The following is a 24,827-nucleotide window of genomic DNA, read 5'->3' as shown; positions in this document are numbered from 1 at the left end:
CTTCTTTGAGTTCTTATCTTGTTTTCAAAACAAAGCTTGTTTTTTGAATGCTTACCTGGTTATTGAAGTTTTACACACCTGTAATGTTTTGTAATACAAGTCTTCAATTTCAGGCCCTTTGATTTGTTTAAGCCTGGGTAGATGTTTTCAACCATTATTGCATGCTATAGAAATATTGAACTAATCTTGTACTGAATTTTTCTGTGGGATGATGTTTGACTTCAGTCATCAATAGCAGTTTATTATGATTAAAGTTGAGGATTCTTCAGTTAGTTTTAGTTTGGATTTTAATCTTGTGCTTGTGAAAGTTCTGCATTTCTACTCCTAAATTTGAGTTTTGCTTTTGTTATATTGAGCCTAGCTATATCCTATAAATATTACTATTTAACTCTCACCGATTCCAATATTATAATATCTTGAGCAGGATGTGGGAGTCTTTTGTTTAGTACATAGGGAGGCAAGAAAGAAATCTCACATAGTTTGTGTAATGAATGTCCATCCAAGAACCTGATACTTTTAATAACATTATATTAGAATGAAATACGAGATTTTTCTTTTATGTGAGAGCTGGGAAGAAGACTTCCTGAAATAGGTATTCTTTGTGATTTCTCTGTCAGCTGAGCTGAGGACGTTGAGGGTTTTTCCACATTTTGTAAATAACAGAATAACTGGAAACTTCCTAAATATATGACCTTGTAGCTGTATCTATATTCACAACAGTTTATTGCAAGTCAATTCAGATACGGGATGTAGAAATGTAATTTGCTGAACGTTCATCAATAGATGTAATTTTTTCTTTTTAAGAGGCTAGTGCTGCAACTTGGGTAGATTTTCTAGGTACTATTTGATTGTTCTGGTATTCCTTTGCTTGATGGTGGACTTTTTCTCCTTTGCAGCTGTCATTACATGTAAAACCTGATGCTTTACAGTTGAGATGAAGTATTGCCTCAGGAAAAAAATCAAGTAATTTCAACCTAGCTGAACTTTTTGTTTAAAAAAAAAAACAAATACAACTTGTTCTGCATTTTGAGCAAGAGGTCTGGGTTTCCTAAGACTTGGCCTATATGTTAAAAATCTCAGAGAAATTAAGATAAAATTCTAACAGGATGTGGTAGTTTTGCCCTGAAACTTGGGTTTGATTGTTATCTAAAAGCAACTTCTATTTTTGTAAGCCTGAAAGCTTTTCTGTGGACAACACAAACAATTTGTGTAACAGATTTTAACTTGTTGGCAATACGCTTAGGTTTGTTGTTGGTCTATTAGAAGACATATTCATCCGAAGAAAATCTGTGAACTCACAGGTGGAAACAACCAGTCCTGACAAGTCATCAGTGAAGATGAATCTGTGTCTGTCACACCCATAGGTCCCAATTAGGATGCCTAAATCTTTTCTCAAAAAGGTTGCTGTACCATGTAGGGAGTACTCTACCTACTGCCTGCTCAAAAAAAAAAAATAAATTTTTTTGCTCGTTAAAAAAACTTAACTGCTCTTACAGGGTGAACCTGACAGTCACTTGTGACATCTACATAGAAAAGCAAGATGATGGGGGTGTGTTTATTGCTGGAAGAGTTGACAATGGTGGGATATACGTTCGTCGTACCAAAGGAGTTTTCTTCTGGGTTTATGCAGATGGCACCTACAGAGTCACTGGTGACTTAGGTAAGCAGCCATTTAGTAAAAGTGGATGCTGATTTTTTTCTGGTCTCATCCAGGTATCAATCATGCCTGATTTCTGCTTAGTTTAAATTTCGGCCTAGAACTCAATAATGTGATGTGGTATCTCAAATCCTCTGAATTTATAAAATTCTAATATATAAACAAGATCTGTAGAACAAATAGAGCAATAACTACTCTCATACTTTGTCAACCTGTATTCTGAATAAAGGGAGTCTGTATTTCAGGCCAAATAGCATTGGAGGTTTCAATAGAGAAAAGGTCTTGTCAAAATGGGGGAATGCACAGACAGTACAGAGTCTAGGTTATATATTAAGCCCTCCATGCTGCAATTGAAATTGGTAGATTGTTGGTCCTGAACATCTCTGAAAATGAAATTATTTTCCTTTTTGCTAGTTTGGTATTTATCTGTCAGCCTTGGCAAAAGGGTGAAATAGCACTTTGTTAACCTTGAGCATATTTTTACAGCTGGAGAAGAAGTATTAATGAAGGGGCTTTCTGGTGTCCGGGCCAGTGCGTGGCACACACTTACACTCAACATCCGGGTAAGGACACAGGCTAAAAAGCTAGAAAATCAGCTATGAAAATTCCAATCCTAAATGGTTTAGACAAAACTGTGCTATTCTGCTGAGAGACTGTTTGCATTAGATTACCTATATAAAGCAACAATAATATTTTTTTTTTATTACTTTAAACCAATGTTAAAATACCATACCTCGTTCTGCTGCCTGTATTTTTAGAGAGGTTTTGAGAAACTGGAGAGGGTATAGAAGAGAACCAGAATCATGAGTTGAAAGCTGGTGATAGGATGGCTAGTGAGGCAAATATTTTGCTTAATCTAATGAAAGGATCATGACCTGATTTCCTGTTCCGAAGACTCTCCGTGAACTACTAAACTAGTCTGCTTTATGAATCTGATTCCCATCAATCCTCTTTGAGTGCCAAGTCCTCATACGTGGTGCCTCCTAAGGACTTGGAACTGGGGAACTTGGTTGAGCGGCTATTCTTCTTTCCTGTACTGAGGAAGCATAGGTATTATGTTACAGTAAAAATGGTCTGCAGTTGATTAGAAGCCTGTCTAAAGTACATTTTTTTGTTTTGTGTGTGTTTTTACCTTTTTGATCATAGTTACTTGGTGAGAAAATTGGTATCAAACTTTATTTAAAATATACCTGTGCAATTAGCTGGAATTGACATTGCTGCAAGTAACTCAAAGGCTCTAAGCTCCTCTGCTGAGTGCCTAATTCCCTTGCCTAACATAACCTTCACATCTGCATGTGGCCTGAAATAATGAGGAAACGTAAATCCTAGTTGAGGATATCTTGTACAGAAACAAACTGTCTTTGAAATTCTGTGTTAAGTCTTTCTGTCATGCTAAAATGTCAGTGAGTGTTAGAAGCTTTTTTTCCTCCTTTCATTCTTTTGTACTGGGAGACAAAGGGATGCTCTTATCTGAGACATTCATTGAAGTAGAAGTAATTTAGTTTTGTTTTTGTACACCCACATTTATGACAGTGACTGCTATTTGTAAAATGGACTAAGATGCTTACTAACCTGAATGTGGTACTAAAGATGAGCATAAGTAATTTAAAGCACAAAACAATGACGTTTGTTAATCTTAAAATTACGATGCTACAGACTTTGATCTGCACTGTTAAAATATTTTGTGCTAAATACGCCTTTGCAATAACAGAATTGTAGAGGTCTCATACTGATAGTGTGAGAGCGCTCTCATTGCTTTTTAGAAAGTATTCTTTGGATTTACCTGTGTCTGTAATTGTCCTTCAGATTAAGAAATACAGGTAAAATAGAATGCTTTTTTTTTTCTAACTACAAGTTAGTGGAGAATATTGGCAAGTTAAAATTTAACTGTTCCTGAAACTGTTCTTAATTGTAATGGTAATGTACTTGAAAGTTCTCTAGTTCCTCCTCTCAACTTAATGACTAAAATGCATCATTCTTTTCTTTTGACTTTTTGCCTAATTGTAAAGAGTCAATGCCAGGTATATTATATCCACAAAAGAACTGCTTTGTAGTTCCAGGTAGCTCTAGCTTTGCTAAACCCCTCAAAACAGCTCGTTGTTTTGAGGGAGTGTGACACTGACACATGAAGAAAACCAGTGTACCTTTGAGATTCTGCGGTGAGTTTGCAAGCTGCGAGTTGGGGAAAGATGAACCTTCTATCTATGAACTGTAAAGGCATTAGATGTGTTTCACAGAGCTGATAGGCATTGTATGGTTCTGTGTGATTATTTAGAAGTACCTCTGCATGGAAAATGTGTGAAATGGAGTTGAAAGTTCACTTGACACCTTTCAGGCTTGTCTCATCTCCCTTACAGGTTGTCTCAGTGTCAATACATTTGATTGCTGGATTTTACAAAGCCAACTTTCTTTCCATTTTTTGACAGGGCGCTTCTGCCTCAGGGCTGTTAAATGGTTATCCACTCTGGGAGAATGTCACCATTTCTAAACCAAGTAACGGATGGGCTGCTATTGGAACTCGCTCATTTGAGTTTGCTCAGTTTGACAACTTTCATGTTGAAGCTAGCTGAGGTGGCTTTTGCATTTGGAGAATGCAGTTCTCATCTTTCTTTGAAGAAGAGACAGCTCAAACTTTGGGGACAACACTGTGATTGATCTGATGGAAAAGAACCTGAATCCTCATCCTGTTATTTGTTAAAGGTTTACTTGACTAGTTATAAACATGACTAACTTTATCCCCTGGTTGTTACGGGATTTTTGTTCTTAGATTCCCAGGGGTGAACTTTAGTTCAAGGTAACAATGAAAACAATTTTGTTGTGGATTTAAATCCTTTGAATAACAAGATCTTAACTTTCCAGCTCATTTTAAGATAACTTTGGAAGTTCATATAAGATAAAGGCCTTTCAAGCTGCATTTTTAACACTAACATGATTGTGTCCATTCCTTTCACTCTCGAAGAATTAAATGCCAGTGGCCCCACACTGTTGTAGGTTTATCATTTTCAGATTTCATTTAGATGAAGAATGTAATTTTTCTATGCTAAGAAAAAAGATGTTTTGCCTGTGTTTCTGCTACAGTCTGAGGCTAGACATTACAATAAATACTCCAAATGTATTTTATTACTTCTTCCAACTTAGAGTGCCAGCCTTGAAATATAACATGTTTTCAGTGGAAGGGAAATGTGCCTTACAAACTGAACAGGCAATGCAGGATATGCCTTATTTGTCAACTACCTCCTTTTTCCAATGAAAGGATTGAAATGGATTAAAAGATACTGTAACTTGCAGTTCATTATTGAAAGCTTTGTGTTTTTGTTTGCCTGGCACAAAGAATAAAAATCCAGAGTCCTGGATGCTGGCATTCCATGTCAGGTCATATATGGAAAAATGTCTTTTTGTTCCTAGAAGGTGTGACATCCATCTCTCATTTGTGATGATCTAAAGCTTAGAGCAGAAAATAATTGAAGTATAACAATATGTTATGGAGTTGATTATATTATTCTAGCACAGAGGAAGTATGGATACTATCATGTACTTGCATAAAAGGAAACCGGGGGGAAAGAAGTCCTTGCCCTTAAGTCTTTGCAACCTGTTCATAAGGTAAGTGACAGCAGGTGGATGCAGACAGAATTGCGTAGTGTGTCAGACAGTGGTGTTGACATGAGTGTCTGTTTTTAAACTTCCAGGCATCAGGGAGTAAGATTCTGAAGGATCAGAAATTCAGTCTGAAAGGAGGGACTCTTTTTCTGATGTTTCGCTTTTTTTTTCCAAGTTACTGTGATACAAAAAAAAAAAAATCATTGTCACTGTAGTGAGCTAGTGAATGGAATTTTCATCAACTGGCTTGTGAAGTTTTCTCTTCGTCATTTAGAATGAAAATCTCTGTTGCCATAACAAAACATGCCTCCTGTGTCTGTGCTTTTCACATTCACATCTTACTTAATTGGCAAGCAAGTACTTCTGCAAACGTGATAGGACACTAATATCTGTATGAGGCCATCTGTAGCAGGCAGTATCTTTGAGAATCTTCGAGATTCTTTGAGAAACAGATTTGCAGTATACTTCAATTTATGCTGAATGTTATTCGGATCTGCTTTATTTTGAAGGCTGATTCCAGTAAGCATTGTCTTCGGTCTTCAAAGCTGTCACCTAATATAGAGTTAATGCAGAGGGTCTTGAAATTTCATCTCTAGTAAGTGGAGATGAGAATTTTTATTTTTGTAAGAATTATACTGATACCGTTATCAATTGGTTATGAATCATTCATACATGCAGATTTCATACGTGCAAGTAACCTTGAACAATGGTCTAAAGCACTGAACTTTAAAATTCTTGTAGAAGACTTCCAAATATTAACTGTTTCTTTAACTGGGTTAAAAAATAAAAGGCAGTTTTCTACTTCAGTTTCATTCTGATGGTTGAAGTGTGGATGCAAATCTGTTCATTATTTGCTTGATTTAAGAGGGGATGTCACTGGGAACTGTAGATGTGAAGGAATCTAACTTGAGGTCCTCATATTCAAATAATAATGAATACAGGAGAAAAAGTTATCGGAATAAACTTGTTTTAGTTGTGTGGGCTGCAAGCAATGTTTGTATAAGATTAGCAATGATGAAGTTATTCCAAAGGAGTTGTCCATTTTTTTAGTACCTTTTAATGCACTAGTGTAATAAACTACTGTTGTTATATTGTGTACTAAACACAGTGTATTTTATCACTGGAAATGTTGATTATTTTTTCTAATCTTAATTTATTAATGTTAGAGGATTAAACTGTTATGAACAGAGTAAGTGATTTAATGGTGATATAATGTTATTCATCCGTACGTCTGTAATTCTTCACCCTTCAGCAAGCTGTAATATGCTTGGTAATAACAAGCTGTCAGGTCTTTCATTGAGGGGTAGATTTATGTTGTTGATTATAAATACTAATCATTCCAAATGGACAAATAAAGCACTTAAAAACCCTTTATTTGTGCAGAATGCTTCTGTAAATGGGTCTTGGTATCCTCCAGTAAGAAAGCGGACAGGTTTTTTCTTTGTAATTCCTGGTAAAGATGCTTGGCATTAGGTTAATTCGGTTGGAACAGTTTTTCTGATACTGAATAGCCAAACAGTGCTCATTAACAAATAACCTCAAAATCCATATACATCAGGACTTACTTATAGTGCTCAATATACACTTTTTCTTATGTCTGTTTTGTGGGTTTTTCTGTTTTTTTTTTTTTTTTTTATTTAGTTAAGGGAATTAAAATGTATTTAAGGGCCGTTCATGCAAAACTCCTGAGTACTAAGGCATTGTGAACTTCAGCTGGAAGTCTCTTTATAGGTACAGAAGTAGACAGTGCTGTGCAGGTATATTTTAAAGTTTAAATGAGGCTTCTTTACCTTGAGTTTTCTTTTTAATTTAGCTTCAATTTCTACTCTGTGCTTTCCCCACCCCTCCACTCCCTTTAACTTAAGGGTTCAACTTTCAAAGGGGAGGACAATTCCGTTGAGCTAGTCATGTTTTCCAGGCAATCATGCCAGTAGATATGAATTGCTCTGGAAATACTGTCTTCCAATAGCTAGTGTTAGTAACAAGTGTGCAATCTCTCCTGTAGGAAAACCTAATTGCAGGCTACAACAACAACAACCTAATTGCAGTTACACAACACTGCATCAAAATTGATTCTGTCTCTTACTTTCTGCCATGCAACTTTGAGGTTACCTGCTATGAACAATGTTTGTGGGATTTTCTGCAAAACAGGGCTCCTTTCCTTTAAAATCATGGGGAAGCTCTAAGCTACTGATGAAGATTTGTTTTGCAGCATCATTCTGTTTTCACTGTATCAACAGTAAATTTCTCATTCAAAACATGGAGTGGTAGGGGAAATAAACAACCAAACTTGTTATACAAATTAATCTGATATTTATTTTTTTCGGATGTCCTGGACATCTTGTTTTCTGTCCTTTTTGCTCCTCCTTTACCCTCCTACAGCCCTATTTGGTAATATGCAAGCCACTGCAATCACTCGTCTCAGAAGCAAGAGAGATTTTAGAAGACTCATTTAAAAAATAAAAAATAAAAATAGGTTGCACACACTTACTGGGAGTAGATCTGAAGCTGACAGTGTCAATTTCATGGAATCATTTAGGCTCGAAAAGACCTCTGAGATAAAGTCCAATTGTTAATCCTGCACTGCCAAGTCTACCACTAAGCCATGTCCCTAAGCACCACATCTACATGACTTTTGAATGCTTCCAGGGATGGTGACTCAGCCACTACCCTAGGCAGGCTCTTCTAATGCTTCACAACCCTTTCAGGAAGAAATTTTTCTTAATATCCAACCTAAACCTCTGCTGGTGCAACTTGAGGCCATTTCCTCGTGTTCTGTTGCATGGGAGAAGAGACAGACTCCCATCCCACTACAACCTCCTTTGAGGCCAAATTAAAAAATAAATAAATTTATCTGCATAATCTGCAGTTGGTGGATGATGGGGAAACTTCCTGATATGCATTTAAAAAAAAAAAAAAGGCACAAAAAAGAAGGTAACTACAACTAATTTAGCATATGGTGCAGCAGTGTTCCCGAACTTTTACCACATGCCGAAATGCTTCGCTGTGGTTTTCATAGTGACTAAGACAAACAACAGTAAAGATGACTTTTTATCTTCAAGGAACTATATTTGGATGAGGTTAGAAACGGGTAAAGAACCTGAACACCAATTTTGGTAGGGGACAAAGTAACTTTGCAATTAGTGCATTAAACCTGTCCTCTACTTCTTTTGTACACCACAGGCTAAACTTAGACATATCTCTGCGAAGTGCTGACAAAAGTAACCTACAAAAGCATTACAGTGGTGAAATTTAGTTTTTTTAAACACCTTGGTATTCAGTGTAAGTAGCTGAGTGTTAAAACTTCACTTAAGATCAGGAAAAGTCATTTTTGTTTTACTGTGCTCATGGATGCATCTCAAGCTGCAGAACTGTACCACAGGATGTCTTGGTGCAACACAAACTCCAGGGCTTGCAAGAGAAAATACAAATCCAGTACACCAGACTAATGTGGTGCAGCCTTACTCTGGGAACCTTTGGACTAAGATGGAGAAATTACCACCAAAATGATTATTTTGAAGAAACTAAACTCTGCATGTGTTTCTAAATAGCAAGAGGAAAAGCAAAGTCCAGGTTTGGTTTGACTTTCTTTGTTCAGTTCCTGCTGGGAAGTACAGTTAGCTTCCTTGCTGCGTCTCATTTTTTTAAAAAAAAAATAAAACACAAAAAACGAAACAAAAGAACACACACAAAAGTTAAATACCTATAGAAACTCAAATACTTTATTGCTGCTAAAAAAGAAAAATGCAAATCTTGTTAGATACTAATACTGCTACCATTTTCTGAGAACACTAGGTCTTACAACTTCTTTTTTTTTTTTTTTTTTTTTGCGTTAAGAGCTCTTACTTTATGGCCAGAAAAGGTTAAATGAAGTAAAAATTGGCAACAGGTTATGCTGATGAAATGGGCGTCTGTAATTGTGAATCCTGGATGGATTCAGAAGGTCTATTCCTCCTTCAGGATGCAGGTCTATTTTCTCTGTTAGCATAACAGCAGAGCTGTAAGAAAGGCGTGTTTTGCTTTTACTGCAGTGTTCCTTCCAAGGTGTTGGGAGGCTTCATGTGCGTCAACTGTTCTGAGATCTCTCAGGAGCAGCTATATAGCCTCATAGCTTGGTTATACAGAGTTACTTGAGTCATTTGGAAGAGTATGCAACAATGACAAACAGCAAATCCTATTAATGATGTCCATATTCTCTTCTAATGTGATTGCTCTTGTAGTGGGAGCAATAAATGGTAGTGTTTACTGCAAGAGATCAGGTAGGTTTTGTGCTGAGCTGAGGTGCACAATAATGTCTCCGCACAGAGATCTATAAAGCTGCGTTGGGTTGCACAATGTCTTTGGCATAAGCTTCCTATTTCCTATTCAGTCCAAGATTGCCACTTAATGGTTCAACTTTAGGTTTTTCTTGCTGCTCAGCTGATATTTTATCCTAAAAACTGTTTTGCCAGCATTATAGGAAATTCACTCAGTACAGCAGGGCAAGTCCCTTTCAGGAGGAGGGCGCTGAGAAGGCCTTGTTGATCTGCTCTCCAAATAATATTTCTCCCTACTGCACGTATTTGGGCCTTCCTTTGAGTGCTGAGACAAAAGGGTGTGAGATCGCCCATTTCTTTTCTGTTGGTGGTTATTTTGCTATTGACTTTAAACAAACATTCATTTTCTGTTCTGCGTAAGGGGTAGAGGGAGACTAGCTTTTCTTCCCAATTCATGGTAAAAGCAAGGTTGATACTGCAAAATGTGCCCAACATTTATTGTGTTGCTGGTGAGCTGGGAATGGTAGATGATTGGTTCTTCCATCTTTGTGCTTCTCAACCTCCTAGAAGTCAGGCAAGATTTTTGCTTTTCTCCTACAGTTGCGTATTAGAGTGTTAATAGTCTGAAGGATTTTCTTTCCTTTTGGTCCATGTTTCTGTTTATCATTCCTTTTTTTTTTTTATGACCAAAATGTTCACACACACCCTCCCCGCCAAGCCTGATGCAGAAAGGGTGTTGGTTTTCTTTTATTACATCAAAACCTGATTACAGCTTTGGATTTGGATTTCACTAAAGTATGAGCTGACTATAAATGTGATGATGGTTATCTTCTTCCCTGTGAGGTTTCAGCCTTGCATTGTCTAACTGGAATGACTTTCTCTCCCTATGCCTGCCTGTTTCAAAAGATTATGGACCACATCACATCCCAGTTCTTTAATCCTGCAAGGAGCTCAGTACTGTGTAAATATTACCAGTGCCCTCTAGTGCAAACAGCAGTGAAATAGTTTTTGCATGCCCTACAGTTCTGGCAATCTGGAGATCTCCTAAATAAGGAATTATTTAGCTCTATTTCAGCTGGGGCAGTGCTCTGAGAGCAGAATATCATGAATTTTATCTATGAAGCTGTATTAATTTTTCAATGTACGGTTTTGTTTTTAAGTGATTCTGGAGCACTGTGTACAGTCCCAGACAGTCCCGGATTTTTTAATAATATTTTTTAAACTTACTAGCACTTAGAAAGAGTGGTGGATGGAAATCTGGAGCATTCCAGTCAAAGGATACCAAACTCAACTGCTGTTCAAAGTGCCTGTGCAACCCAGTATGAATATGGGCACTTTGAGGATCTAATCAGCATGTCTTGGCTAATGTAGTGTATGTATTTATTGCTAACATGGTGTGTCCTGCATTCACTTCATGCCCCAGTTTCCTTAGTAGAAAATTGGTACAATTGGGGGATATAGTGGCACAAAGCATTCTTGCTTAATAGAACTGAAATGCAGCTGCTGCGTTAACTGCCGTCCTACAAAGAATAAATGTGTTACGAGGGAAATGAACTGATTAAAAGCTCAGTGTCTCCTCCTATTGAAAGTGTAACCCATAAAGTGGCAGTGCAGGCCTCTCTCTGAGAGCAAACCACTGTGCTGATGTGCCTCTACTTGGCTGTTGTCTGCTCTGCATTACTGATGGTGAGGGACTGGGTATGGTTCCTTATTTCCCTTCGAATCTGTCACTGAAGATGCTACTTTATTACTATTAATGTCAGAGAGCTGCAGTGGTTGGGACACTGATCATGCTCTACTTCTATAATAATCATACAATGGGTCCTTTCACAGTTTTGGAAGGGTATTCCATTGATACCATATGCCATCACTATGTTGGTGTCATGGGTTTCCTTGTCCAACAGCATCACAGTAGGGAAAAGCAGACAGAAATGATGGAATTGGTGAGCAGAAGCATAGACACAGCACCCACAGCTGCACTGCCTGCAAGGATTCTTCCAGAGAGGATATGGCAACGTGCTGTGCTTCACAGACTGTTTGGCCTGGTAGACCCAGTAGAATGGAGACGAGTAGGATAGGTTGGAAAAGGCTACATTCAACATAGAAATACACAAAGATTGATGCAAAGCATCCATAGTTTCTGCATGCCTATCATGACTTAACAAGGTAGGAGGAGTTGTGTTAATTTATCTGTTAAAAAAAAACAGGCTCCATAAAATGCCCTCACAAATATAGGTCCTCAAGTGCTCTCCCCCTTTTCATGGAGAAAATCAATGTAATTCTTACCCAGCAAAAGAGCAGAATCATATGAGGAAAACCAAAGGCATAGTCTACTTTATGCATCTGTGCTCAGCTATTTTTAATGTGTTCCTGAAGTTAATGAGCACTGTTCACATTGTTGCTTAACTATAGCTACTCCTTTTCCTCCTGAGACCTAATTCCCTGTGGAAAAGTTTCTGAGTCCTAACCAAAACCATATAAACAGCAATGCTATTCTGGTTCATTGAGTGTTGCTGACAAGATTGGAAAACACCACACAGCCAAGACAGTCAGAAGAGCGAGCTCATACTTCAGGCTACAAGAAAAAAAAAAAAGAAAAAAAAAAGAAAAAAAAGAAACCTCATTACAGCAAGTCTGATCTGTACTCAGAAAAATCTATAGCGGCATCACAAAGATTGGTTTCCAAATGAAAAATTGAGGTTTGACATGAACCTTAGACTTTTTATCTTTTGTGACAAGTTCGTGGAGAGAGTACCTTGCGTTTTGTGCCGGAGGCACTAGATGGCAGTGTAAGTATAAGGAAGAAAAGAGCTGTCTTGCTGGGTTCAGGGCCAGCCTCTCTGAGCCATGAAAACGCAGAACGAAGGCAGCTTTATTCGAGAAGAAAGATAACGTTGAGACTGTGGATGGCCTGTGCACAAAATCCATGGCATCCCTTACAAGGAATACTAATTCGTCTTTTAATAATTTTGCATCTGCTCTAAGCAGATTAACCTATAAAAAACAAATGCTTTGTAAAGCATCTATTACCTTACAGTGGTTTGTATGGATCAAAATCATTAAAACAGGAAAAAGCCCCAAATGTCCCATTGCTGCCAGTAACATAGCTTTTGTGTGTGTCTCAGTAATCTTTTAACTTGTGTGTTCATGTTTTGAAAGGACCTGCATTGGTTATTTTTAGTGCACAGTGAGTTTGCACTTCTCCCATGATTAAGCTGTTATAGCTCATATACTGAAAGGATTTTACATGCCAAACCCTGATTTTGGAGGGTATCCCCAGGAACCTGCACCCATGTACTGTTGTGTGCAGCTTTAGGTACCCAACTGGGGCTGTACAGGAAAGCTGCATGTGGGCACAGATGGGATCAGAGCACTAAACAACAGACAAGATGTGCCAATGGATGAGAATGGCATTTAAAGAGCTTTCTACAGCATACAGCTGTAAGATTGCTATTTCCTGTCAATTTGAGGTTTCCTGAAGTGTGGAGCTCATATCTTCTGCTTTAATTTTAAAATATCAAATCAATAGACAGCTGCAGAAACACTTTGAGAGGAAAAAGAGAAGCACGTTTGCACAGGCTGAGAAATTGTCCTTGAAGAAGGCAGTTCTTAGTTCGAAGTAGTCTGTAGACAAGGAAATGCAGAGGCCCTGCAAGCTTGTGTGAAGGGAGGATACAAAGAGCAGGATGGAAACTAGAACTGGCTGACTTTGGGGTGATCAAGAAACTTATAAAATCAAAGGGTCAACAGTGTGAATGCAGAAAGGGAGGATGGGTTTTGCTATTACCAAGTATCTCAGAACAGCATAATCAGAAATACGGGAGAGGTAAATGAGCAGTGATTACTGGGAAAGCAATTCACTCCCTCATGCCAGGTTTTCAAAAGCTTTATGTGCCTAGGTTAATAGCCAGAAATGTGCTTTCACTCGAGACTTCCTGAGGTAATGTCCTTCCCTGTCCCTCAAAGGCACATGTCTGTGGCCACATTTGTGGCCACTCAACACTGAACCCAAGTGTGGGCCATGTTGGCCCAGGTCCACTGGTAACACCTTGCTCAGGAAATCCTTGGCTGTGGGCTCAGGGTTTCTCTCTGTGCCCTTTGCATTGCCCCGGGAGAGGCCTACCCAGACAGAGGCCCAGGAAACAGAAGCAGTTTGTGGAATTTAAAACCACGGTACAAGATTCTGACATGGAAAAGTATCACTTTGTCTTGCTCCCTGGAAGGCAAAATGAAAAATGTTTCTGATTTTGGTGGAGATTACAGCAATACCCAGAGGACATGCAAAACTGAAGTGGGGGCTGTTCTTCAGGCCTGCTTTTATGTAAGTCATCCATGAGGTTTGCTTTTCTAAAGGGTTATGTGTTGTTTGTGTGGCAGGCAGAAGACAAGAGGTTGGGAACTTGGTGCTTATTTGTCTTAAGTGGCTCTTACGACCAGCATTTCATATGAGTTTCTGTGGAGGAGGAAGATAATGTTTTCTGTGGGAGTGTCATGCCCCTCTGCCTAATGAAAGAGATAGCTGTCTTTGAAGAACAACAGAAATTTGGCTTAGTGGTTTATGACCTTAATATTGCCTGTGTATTTCTTGTCTTTTTTTCTTGATGAAATTCCTCTGAGTGTTATTGGTTAATTTTATAGCTCCTTAGATGCTCTGTGCAGTCTTGAGTCGTGGCTCTTTTCCTTGTTGTTTGCTCTGACAGAATGTGATCTTCAGAAGGATTTCAGGTTTTCATTTTGCCTTTCCTTAGTATAATTTTAGCTTCTTTTGCAACCTTTCCATGAGGTGTTAAGAGACCAAAATATGATCATTAAACCTTGATAGGCTTTCCTTTTCTCTCACAATACTTTGAAATCATGGTGCTTACCAAAAAAATGCACTAAGGTAAATGTAAAGAATGTACAAGATAGTGGAAGAGACATCCCAAGGTATCATACAGCCTGTAGAGGACAGTGGTTATTTACAAGTGTCTCTGGAGCAGCTGAGTTATGTGGCCCTGTCTCAGCCAGTAAAATAACAGGATGCTGCTAGTGTTGACTGTGTTTTGTGTGGATGCAGCTTGGAAGCATGTTAGCAATGTTTTGAATCATTTTGAGACATTCCTTCTGGATCATTTGGTGGGGGAATTTACTTAAAACAGAGCTTTTAGCTCCTGAGAGAGAAGAGCCTGGATGATCTGCTGTTGTAAATCCACTCTTCCCAGTCACTGGCAAGCTCTGCTGTTTCTGGTTTTTCCCTTCTTAATGACAAACCACCTGTTTGGCCCCAGTGCTCCGGTGCTGGTGGGCGATTGGGCTGCTTCATGGTGTAATATATAGCACAGAGCAGTAAAGTTAATAACGAGGAGTTCTATTAACAGAACTGAGCTATAATTCAATGCCTCAGGGAGCCATACATAACGCTCGGCAGAGCACAGTCTTCTCCTGAGAGCTTTATGTGGAAAATACCACATCAAACGGAGCGCTCGTGCCAGTGTCCAGAAATAAGAGAATAAGGCAGGGTGCCTGGGAATAGCTAATTGAGGAGCAAACTTCCATTATTTAAAAAAAGAAGGTTTAAGTGAGTGAATGGACCTAACTCCCAGAGAAAGTGAAAGCAGGGAATTTGGGTGACCTTCAGATGGAGCTCTGGGTAGTTAGCCCTTCAGCAGGTCAGATTAGTGAGTATTTCTGGTTAAGGCTTCATTTGTGCAGTCTGTCCTTATTATTCTCTTCTTGAAAAGACAGGAAGGCTACTCAGATGATTAAGTTTAGGAGGTAGAACTTCACCTTCAGACCTAGAGAATAAAATACTACCACCTTAATCTGCTACTGGCTTTTACTACTGCTGATACTGCTGTGGAGTCATAGGCCAAACAAAAAAGTGTCAGCCCCTTGGTAAAGTTCTGTTATGGGAGATAAGAACTCCCTATGTAACTGAAATTGGGATGTTTGTGAATTACTGAAGAATTATCCAGTCTTGACACCAGTCCTGGAGTCAAGATTTGTAGTCTTTTGCCACTGATGTGAGCTTTTGGTATCTGATTTCCTGTCTGTAAAATCTTATGCCAGTGAGATTACTCCATTTTTCTATTCTTGCAATCCATTCATAAAAATGCTGCCACACATGAAAAAGTATGGTTATCATTCTGACAAGAAATGCAAGAATTTCATACCCTTAAAAATTGCCCTTTAAAATTACACACACATTCCTCCTGCCCTTTAAAATAATAGTTTGCAAGATAGAAAGTCAGCATCATGTAATGGAGTTTACCCTGGAGAACTAGAATATTAAAACTTGGATTGTAGTTAGGAAATGGCAATCCAACAACTGAGAAATGAAAGATCAGTCGCTATGCATGCAAAAATGGTTTGAGCCTAACTCTGGACTTGCTTTTATTACAGTCAAGGAGTAGTGGCCAAGATGTAAGAGGCATTTATCTGTTGTGCAGAGTATGGCTAAATACATAACTTTATTTGGATAAATGCAATGATACGGCATCTTCTTCATATTTCATTTGTTCAGCTTTTTTGTAACTGTCTTGGAAAAATGGAATCCCATCCTGTGCCAAAAGATCATTCTTTGGTGTGGGAAACAAATTAATCTTGGAAAATTCTGAGGAAAAATTTCACTTGGAGAGAACAACGACAACATGGTTTTGATTTCTTCCTAGATTCTCTCAAGGCAGACAGTTTTCTGGAAAAAATGAGACAGCTGAGGAAATCAAAATCAGCTTTTCACATACAAATAATGGCACTTAAAAATGATGGCACAAACACCTGGTGGTATAGCAAAGGAATAATGATGTTTTCCTTGTGATCTGTTCAAAATTACTTTTAAAACAGCAGAGAAAAACCCACCAGTTTGGCAACTTTCAAAGCCATCTCATTGCTGTAGCATCCTCTTGACCACAGCACAAGGTATCTGTCACCTGTGCATCTGGCTGGAATGGGAGAGGAAAGGAGAGCAAGGTGGTGACACTTTTCTTCATGGTTATGAAGAAAAAGAATTTATCATCTGCAGCAAAATTGTAGCTTTGCTCACTTCTTTCTTTTAGCTTCTAATGATTATACACAGATCAGGATTTTAACTCTAGGGGAATGCAGACTGGAAGGCAACACTAGATCTATTATGTTCACAAAAAATGTGCAAAAGAGAGATAAGAGGTCTAATACCTTTCCTGGATTTGTTGCTTGATGAACATAAGACCTTCAGAAGAAGAGTCTTTTCCAGTATTGTCCCTTCTTGAATCTACTTCATCTGGCAAGTTTCCCTGTCTTGGGTTCAACCAAAAGCAGCAAAACAGATAACTTCAAGGCTTGACTTCAGTGCTTTCTATGCATATTTCACAGACCTTCCTACAGATGATTTTAAAAATATATATTATCATTCCAGAGCTTATCAGGATTTTTCAGGTAAAGGACAGAAGAGTTCAGAATGCAGAACAACACACAGTCTGGCAGCCAGGTCGATGGTTCTGGATTTGAAAAAATGAAAAAGATTCAGACCCTTGTTCTCTCTGATTTAGTCCTGAAAATGAAGCTGGTAGTCTGTTTTTCTCTGATGTTGAAGTTATTTGCTATTTTGTGTATGTGTGATACATGAGGGTTCACTTGATTCAGACTCATCTTATGGTGGTTTACAATAGCTGTCAGATGAGTTATGCTATGTGAGCTGAGCCATTGTAAAAACATATGTATGTTCTTAGCTTGCAACAAATTTTAGTAATTTAATGATGCTTAAGACAGCTCCAGCAAAGAGAAGACACACTATTAAAAACTGTAAATCAAGCTCTGCAAACATGATAGCTGAATTGGAGTTTGAGCTATTCTATTGTCTCTACATTCTGCTTCTTTCCTTTATATACACAAACATATAAAGTATTTGCATTTATAGTTTTGCAGTTCAGTGTGTTCCTTACAGCCACAATACATTTGAACCTAACAGCACAGATTTTATGGTGTTCACAGCATTTGACCACATATTAACAATTACACTATTCCTGCTTCATGTAATCCTCATCCATATGTTTCTTCCTGTCCAAACTGATTATCTTCATAGACCACATTTCAAAGCATCTTGTAGAAAGAGTAAACATCTGAATAATGATAAAATTCATTTGCCATTTGCCACTGCCAGTTTGGTGGGTGTAAATGAAGAAAAGAAAGTAGGTATGTTGGGAGAGGTAAAATTCTTTTTCCTGTTTCTGCACTGAATTATTCTAGTACTATCCATATCCCCATACAGAGGACAAAGGTGAAATCTCAGCAAAGGCACTGTGACACGAGAAGTCATCTTGAACTGTGCTGAGTGCTAAATTCTAGATTCCTTTATGGACTACCAACGTTAAACACTGATTATAGCTCAGTCTGACAGGTTAGATTTAACTGACGAGTTTTGTAGATAAAAGATTGATACATATGTCATCTCTGATCTGGCTCAGTACCTGTTTCTTCTCCTTACAATTTCAGCTTCTTGTATTCTCTGTGTTTCAGACTATGAGCACACAAAGTCCTGATTTTTGCCTTTCTACTACATTAGACAGCACCGCTTCAAATTCCAGAGGCCTGTTTTTCATATTCCATGAGCCTCTAGGAAGTCAATAAATGCCAAAGAAATGTTGGTTTATTTATGTGTTTATTAGGTCTATGCTACATTTCTGGGGAGGCCTTGTGGCATTTGGTCATCACATCCTTAGAAGATATAACACAAGGTATCAGCACTGTAAATATATCAAAAGAATTTCAACATTCCCACAGTACTATAAATTTGTATTGTTTTTGAGACATCAGTGTGTTGAAAAAGTACTTCCCTCCTAGCCATTTCCTTTGCCAAATGATTTGCTCAGCTTTTTTTTTCTTTTTCTTTTTTTTTTTTTTTTTTTTTTAAAGGATCCGTAAGCAAATGTTTATTGCAAGAAGGATCCAGGCTGAATTTAGACTATGTGTATTTCACACAGTCATTTTTCTCTGAATCAATTGCAGGTTGTGAGTGCTCTCTCATAACGTATGCACAGAACAGAATCTCATCAGGTTGGTACTTAAGCATCAATACCTTATGGCAGGATTCAGGTAAAGATTTATGACTGTAACATTGGTGATAGCGCCTTTCTAGTCTCACAGTTGGTGTCCTGTAATGAATTCTACTCCTTCTGATACTGTTTGACCAGGCATATTTTGTCACTCAGCTTTGTGTAGTTAAGAGTACGGTCAGCACCATCTACCCCACTGTGCTTCAATGAATTGGTGCAGACAGCCTCTCTCTTTTTAATCTGGATGTCCCACCCTTGGATGTGACAAGCACCCTATTGTCATGCCCTGCTGCGATCTCTCTGGAAGACATGCAGCCACAACAGTCTTTGAAATAAAAGTTATTTGTAGAGACTGGAGAACTCCACCCTGGTGTCAGGGAGGGGGCAAGGGGCTCCACTCTCACCCTGCCCCCTTGTCCTGATCCTCATAACTTGAGTGTGCCCTTTGTTTTGACTGTGGGCTGTATTTTAGATTTCAACTGAATTTGGTTTATAGGTTGTCTTTCAATCCACATAAGAAAGGCAGTTTCTCTGTGTTAGTGACTTTAGTTACGGTATAGTGTGGTAAATGGAATGTAAAGACAGATCCTACAGCTCGCATGTCTGTTTTCATGGTCTGCACTAAACTTTCAGATTAAAATGTCACAAGGACTGTGAAGAAACAGAGATATGTGGTATATTTAAAATAAAAAGCCACTCTCCACAGCTTTGCAATGAAAAGAAAGATATGAATCATGCATAGCACGTTTGTGCAGAGGACTTCAGAAGTCTGGTGAAGGACATTGTTGACTAATTCTTTTCCTTTAATCAGAAGCTAATACATGATTGTTAGTATCCAGGCAAGGAAGACGGCTTTCTAAGTCTTATCTGCATTCAGTAAAATCCCTGAAATGCAGCCTATCCTCCATAAAGGCAAAAATAGTTGTGCTAATGCCTGGACTCAAACTGGTTGTTCATAGGCACTCAAATACTTCAAAAACATTGTGCTTAGACTACTGAGGCCTGTCTTCTGAAATCCAGCATCTGTTGTGGTGTGATGGTTAAAGCTGGTAAACTGAAAATACTTATTTAATGAATTCTAATTGCTACTCTTCATGACTAATCTGTCAATAGGCCCTATTTTCTCTATGCATTTGTTCATCGATCTGTTTACGTGAACAGCTTTCGTTATTTACAAATTATTCTCTGGCTGTTGTTCTCCTTCTGGAATGTATTGACAGCTGAGTGGACAAGATGTTACTCTTGATCAGATAATCAATGACCAAATCATTTATGCCTAACAAGAGGTGCATCAAAGGCCTTTCAAAATGGTTGCATGGACATTACTGGGCATTGGCATTTGTAGTGGCATGTTTATTTTTCATAATCACTTGGGAGCACAACTACATCATTTGTGTCGACTTGTCAAAGTAATAGGAAAAATTAGCATCATGCTAGAAATAAATACATATCCAGTAATGCTTTATTGCCCTTTTGCGTTATTTTTAATGCTTCTAGGCAGGTGTTGGTTGCTTTGGAGGCCAGATAGGCACAGAAGAACAGATTGCCTGGATGATTCTATAATAATACATAACGTTGTAAGTAATATCTAGGGCAGGGAATTAGCAGTTACATCTAAGATATTAGATTTAGGTAGGTCCACAGCTTGGTGGCTTTGCTCACTTAGATGCAAATACATTCACCCGAGTGTGGATAAATTCTTATTACTCTTTTAATACATCAATTTAACACTAAGCACAAGAATTCTTAGGTGAATTATTTGTATTTTTTATTACTGTAGATAATAAATAAAATGACTGACAATGTCATAGGGGTACTGTTTTACTGAGTATGAAGATGCAATGTTATAGGATCTGCAAGGGGGAGATAGTTTTTGGCAACACAGGTCTGCAGTCAACTGGGAAAGGAGTTTATTACTGACAGAATTTTTATTATGCTGGCTGTAAGTTTATTAAGCACTATACTGCATAATTTCTGTCAGCATATTGTATCATTTGCTGAGCCATATAATAATATTGCTTTGAACTTCTACAGTGTCTTCCATTTCTACAGCTTCCTAAAAAGTTATACCCACGTTAATTGTCACAGTACCTCAGAACAGCAAAGAAATACTCTCATCCTGTTGGGATAATCATTATTACTTTTAGCAGTCAAAGTGAAGTGAAATGAAAGGCTCAAAATCAAGCTGAAAGTTTATGTCAGGTGCTGGGGTTAGCACATTTGTGATCCTGTGTTTTTGCTCTTACAGTGACAAGTCTCAAAGCGGCTGGTCTTGGCCATGGACTTCCTGCATGACAGCGGTCCAGTTTTTAAGTCCCTTTTGCCTCATTTCTTCAGATATGACTGTATTTCCTGCTTCTAGTCTTTGTCTTGCCTTCTATATGAACAAATTCTTTGGGGCAGAATGTTTTTTGGCGTGTGCTTTGTTCAGTGAAAGCATCTGGATTTTTGGGCCGCTGTGTTAATGAACCCCCCAAGCCCTCCCAAACCATTACTGCAGTGTTTACAACGCAGTGCAGGCCGCCTGCTGGCCACAACTTGGACAGGAAAACTCCAAGAGAAACCCAGGATACTGCAATCCACTGAGCTGGCTATTTCAGCAAACTGTGACTCTTCTGCATAGCACATGTACCAGCTGAAGCTACAGAGTGATCCTTCTGAAGCACAGCAACAGCTCACCCATTTCAGCATGAAACAATCTCGCCTGCTCCTCGTGGGGCAGGTGAATGAGCGTAGGGAAAGAAAAACTCCCCCGGAGCAGCCCTCTTATCCTGTTGCCATAGCAGCTGTGGCCACAGCAGCAGGGGAGGTTTCTGCAGAACAGCACTAGGTCTTTCCACTCCAGAGCTGTAGGCCTGTCAGACTCTGCCTTGACTCTCCCGCACCAGCGTCCCGGCTCCCTGCCTGGGAAGCATGAATACAGCCGAGGGCTCTCAGCCTCATTGCCTGCCTCTCTCAGGTAAGCACTTCTGCTGCCTGCAGAGCCTTCTACTCCTGCTACAGAGACAAGAAATAAAAGAGGATTAGTATCTGACTTCTGTTCTGTTTACCATAGGATTCTTTAAACCACCACCCCCCGCTCATGCTGTAGACATAAATCCCAGAAAGCATGTATTCCGTTCTTCCTTCATCTGAAACCTTTCAGCCTTCGTAATGGGCTTACAGCTGTAAAGATGTCAGCGGGACCAGTTGTATGCAGGCCCAATTTGCTCTGAGCAGGTCAGCGGGGGACCATCTTATAAGAGGGTCACTGACACCATTGTGTCTATTATTTAGTCAGGACTGCAAGGGTGACCTGCAGACTCAGATTTCTCCTATTTTTTCTATCTTTATCTAAGGGCAAAAGCAATCCAAAAGATTTTTATGGAGAGAGAAAAAAGATTTTTTTTCCCTCAGTTTCTTTCCACCTCTGCCAATGTGGGCAAATGTTAAGATTAGGTTAGCTGGTTCGGCTGCAGACTTCCTTGGAGTGTTAAGGAAGTGATGAGCAGGGCTCCTCCTAATTGGAAAGGTCCTCTAATGAAGAGTCCTTCATTTTCAGGATGTTGACTTCCAAGATACTTTCTTAAAAACTGTTGTTGACCCCCCTTTTACATGAATGGAGTGGCCAGCAGCTGCTGGCCTGCTGTGTGATTATCAGTGTCACGAGGAAACCTTGAGCAATTTGGAAAATTAGGTAACATTCGATCCCTGTGCTATTAGTAGGACTAATCAGAAAGATAAGTTGATTACTCACAACTCAAGTTGACTAGAGGAAGAATTGTGGGGTGAACAGCACCTCCAAATCAGACCACGTGAAGCTGTAGCACTTGTATTGTATCAGACTGATGCATTTTTCTTTCTTCTACTTTAACTTGCCTATCCTACATCTCTCTCTCTCTCTCTCTCTCTCTCTCTCTTTCTTTTTCCTAAAGAGGACTATTTGAAATAGCTTTCGCTTTTGATAGGCCTTCTAAAAATAGTGCATATTTCTAATACCACTACAGTAGAGAGAGGGAAAAGGCACTGGGACCTACTGTTTACCCAACAAAACAAAGAACAGAAGCAAATCCCAGTTAATAGTTGTGCTTTTATAAAAGGCAGAATTCAGAGCCCTGGCAAAGGGGGAAATACCCTTAGCAGATCATTGGTGAAATAAGTCAGTGAAGGAGACTGAAGTGAGCCTTGAGGGTGAAACACCTACACTGATGAGAAATAGGTTAAGTAATGCTCTGCTTTTCAATTATTTTAGAGCTGTAGGTGCTGAAGCCTGCTCATTAGCTGAGGCTGTAAAATGCCACATTTATTTTGTCATTATTCTTTCAAATATTTGCCTGATGGGCTTGTGAGATGTTTAGCTCTCTCTGCCTGAAATTCCCACTGGTTCTACCAAAGGAGGCTTCTCTGCCTGACTCCATACTCAGAAATGTCAAATCCTCACTTGTTATCTCTACCTCTGTCAAAACAGCACTTGGTACTAACCTTTATTGGCCTAATCCGTGTGAAGAGAAACATCATGTCCTACTCACCATTCTGCTGACCATCAAAACCGAGCTGACTCTGTAGGTCCCTTTCTAGTGAGCCCTGCGGGTCAGTCTGTCCTAGTGTCTTACTCCTCACGGAACTCTCCAGCCACCTGGGGCTGTTATCTCACTCAGTTCTCCTTCACAAAATGAGCATGTGGCAGCCTGGCTTTAGTTCAGGGCCTGAGACACTCTTTTATTAATCAAGCAGTAACTCTATTTGCCTTAGGACTTAACCTAAATTAATCTCCCTCTTCCAGATCTTTTCTTAGCCCAACCATCCTTGAACCATCACATTTTACTTTGTTAGTGGTGGGCATCAGGACTTCTTGTACTTGGGGAACTCCAGACAACAGTAAGTCACTTTACCAGTCTTTTACAAGTGAAGGTCCTTTGGTATCAGCAGGTTGTTTTGCGGGGCTCATACTTGATTCAGCTCTTGAGATGTAATGATATGACTGTTGCTTTCTGTAAGTGCTCCCTTCAATTTTCTAAGAGCTTCCACCCAAATGAAAATGACAACGTTTCCATAACAACTTGACGGATGTGTTAACTTGCTATACAGCTTATGTGTATTGTACCTTCAGTATATTTCCAGTTCTATTAAAAACAGAAAATAATTTTAATAGCCAAGGTGCATTTTTCTTCCTGCTGATATTTTCACCTATTGAGTGGGTTGTGAATTAGCTGAATATTATCCTTCAGCCTTTAACAGTTGCCTTCTATTTGTGAGATAATAACTGACTGGATTCAGACAAGTCCATGAGGTATGAAACAAATGGATTTAAACATTGCAGTGTCCCCGACATCTGTCACCTGATATTTTTCCTGGTCTGATCATTATCTAATTCAGTAACAAAGAAATGGTCAGAGCTGTTGTGTATGGCTACTCGTGAATGTAATTTTGCATTTCATTTTTGGCATGTCTTATATATCTCATGGCAATGGATATATGCATTTCACTCCTGTGATTTTGGATTTTTATTTTTTTGTTTCCTTGTGTTTGAAATCACTTCCAGTGCTTTTTGCAAAATGTGCTATGCAGCAATGCAATGCATTTTCCTAGTTTATTTTGGAGGTTCAATCTTTGTCTTTCCTTGGCTTCTGGTATCAGACAGTCTGTTTAGAATTGTGTTGGGGCAGTATGAAGGAATTGGAAGAGTGATAAAGAAGTACATTGGCAGATGATTAGTAACTTACTAGGAATAAAGAATGTAATTCAGTTGAGAATATCAACTAAAAATTAACTTCTCTTCAGGGATTAACATGGAGAGCTTTTCTAATGTGTGTGCTTGTACATGCTCACAGTGAATTATTATTGCTAAATATAAAGAGAGGAGTAAAGCACTGGGGAGAAAACACAGGATTCCCCTGAATCCTCTGGATCTTTGCAAATATAAACAAGCTTGTAGGACAGACATTGCATACCACAAGAGGTGTCTGGAGATGTCTGTTTTTGATAGTTACAGTGCGTGCAATGCTTTCCTTGCAGAAGCTGTGTTAGTATGCAGGGCAAAATGTATAGCTGGTTTCACTCATCTCGTCTCTGTGCTCTGAGCCAGGCAGTGCCTTCTGAAGAAAGGTTATGAACAGAGGAGGTGGTGACAGACTTACAAGGATCTAAATGTATCTTCAGGGAGACCTGTATGCCAAGCCTGTGCCACTTTGGGGTCAGACAGTGGGCTCCTTTATTTCCGGAATGATGAGCCCACACATTGGACCATGCAGACATCATGTGCTTAGGGGGTTGTTTCTTCTTGCAGATATATCTTCTATAATCTGTCTAAACTGTGGGTACTGTTTGTCC

General features: G+C 38.9%; 2 protein-coding genes across 18 annotated transcripts in view; both read left to right on the top strand.

Moving 5' to 3' along the window:
• Positions 1-6,624, top strand: part of GALC (galactosylceramidase) — a 38,613-nt gene extending 31,989 nt beyond the window's left edge. For all 3 annotated transcript variants that reach the window (XM_083839816.1, XM_083839818.1, XM_083839817.1), the window contains exons 15-17: positions 1,497-1,660; positions 2,144-2,220; positions 4,084-6,624. In XM_083839816.1, the coding sequence (XP_083695942.1) occupies positions 1,497-1,660; positions 2,144-2,220; positions 4,084-4,227 (385 nt within the window). In that variant the 3' untranslated portion in view covers positions 4,228-6,624. The remainder of the gene's footprint in view (positions 1-1,496; positions 1,661-2,143; positions 2,221-4,083) is intronic.
• A 7,223-nt stretch (positions 6,625-13,847) lies between these two features.
• The window catches only part of LOC310900994 (uncharacterized protein), a 382,517-nt gene continuing 371,537 nt past the window's right edge, over positions 13,848-24,827 (top strand). For 4 of the 15 annotated variants that reach the window (XR_014585516.1, XM_083839826.1, XM_083839825.1 and 1 more), the window contains exon 1: positions 13,863-21,477. The gene's annotated coding sequence lies outside the window, so the exon portion shown is untranslated. Of the gene's footprint in view, positions 23,376-24,827 lie in introns of all 15 variants that reach the window. The other 11 variants (XM_083839823.1, XM_083839821.1, XM_083839820.1 and 8 more) reach the window with 8 other exon arrangements.

Source organism: Anser anser (assembly GCF_964211835.1).
Source record: "Anser anser genome assembly, chromosome: 5".
Taxonomy (NCBI): domain Eukaryota; kingdom Metazoa; phylum Chordata; class Aves; order Anseriformes; family Anatidae; genus Anser; species Anser anser.
Note: the sequence above shows the minus strand (reverse complement) of the source record. Positions and strands in the feature narration are given on the sequence as shown.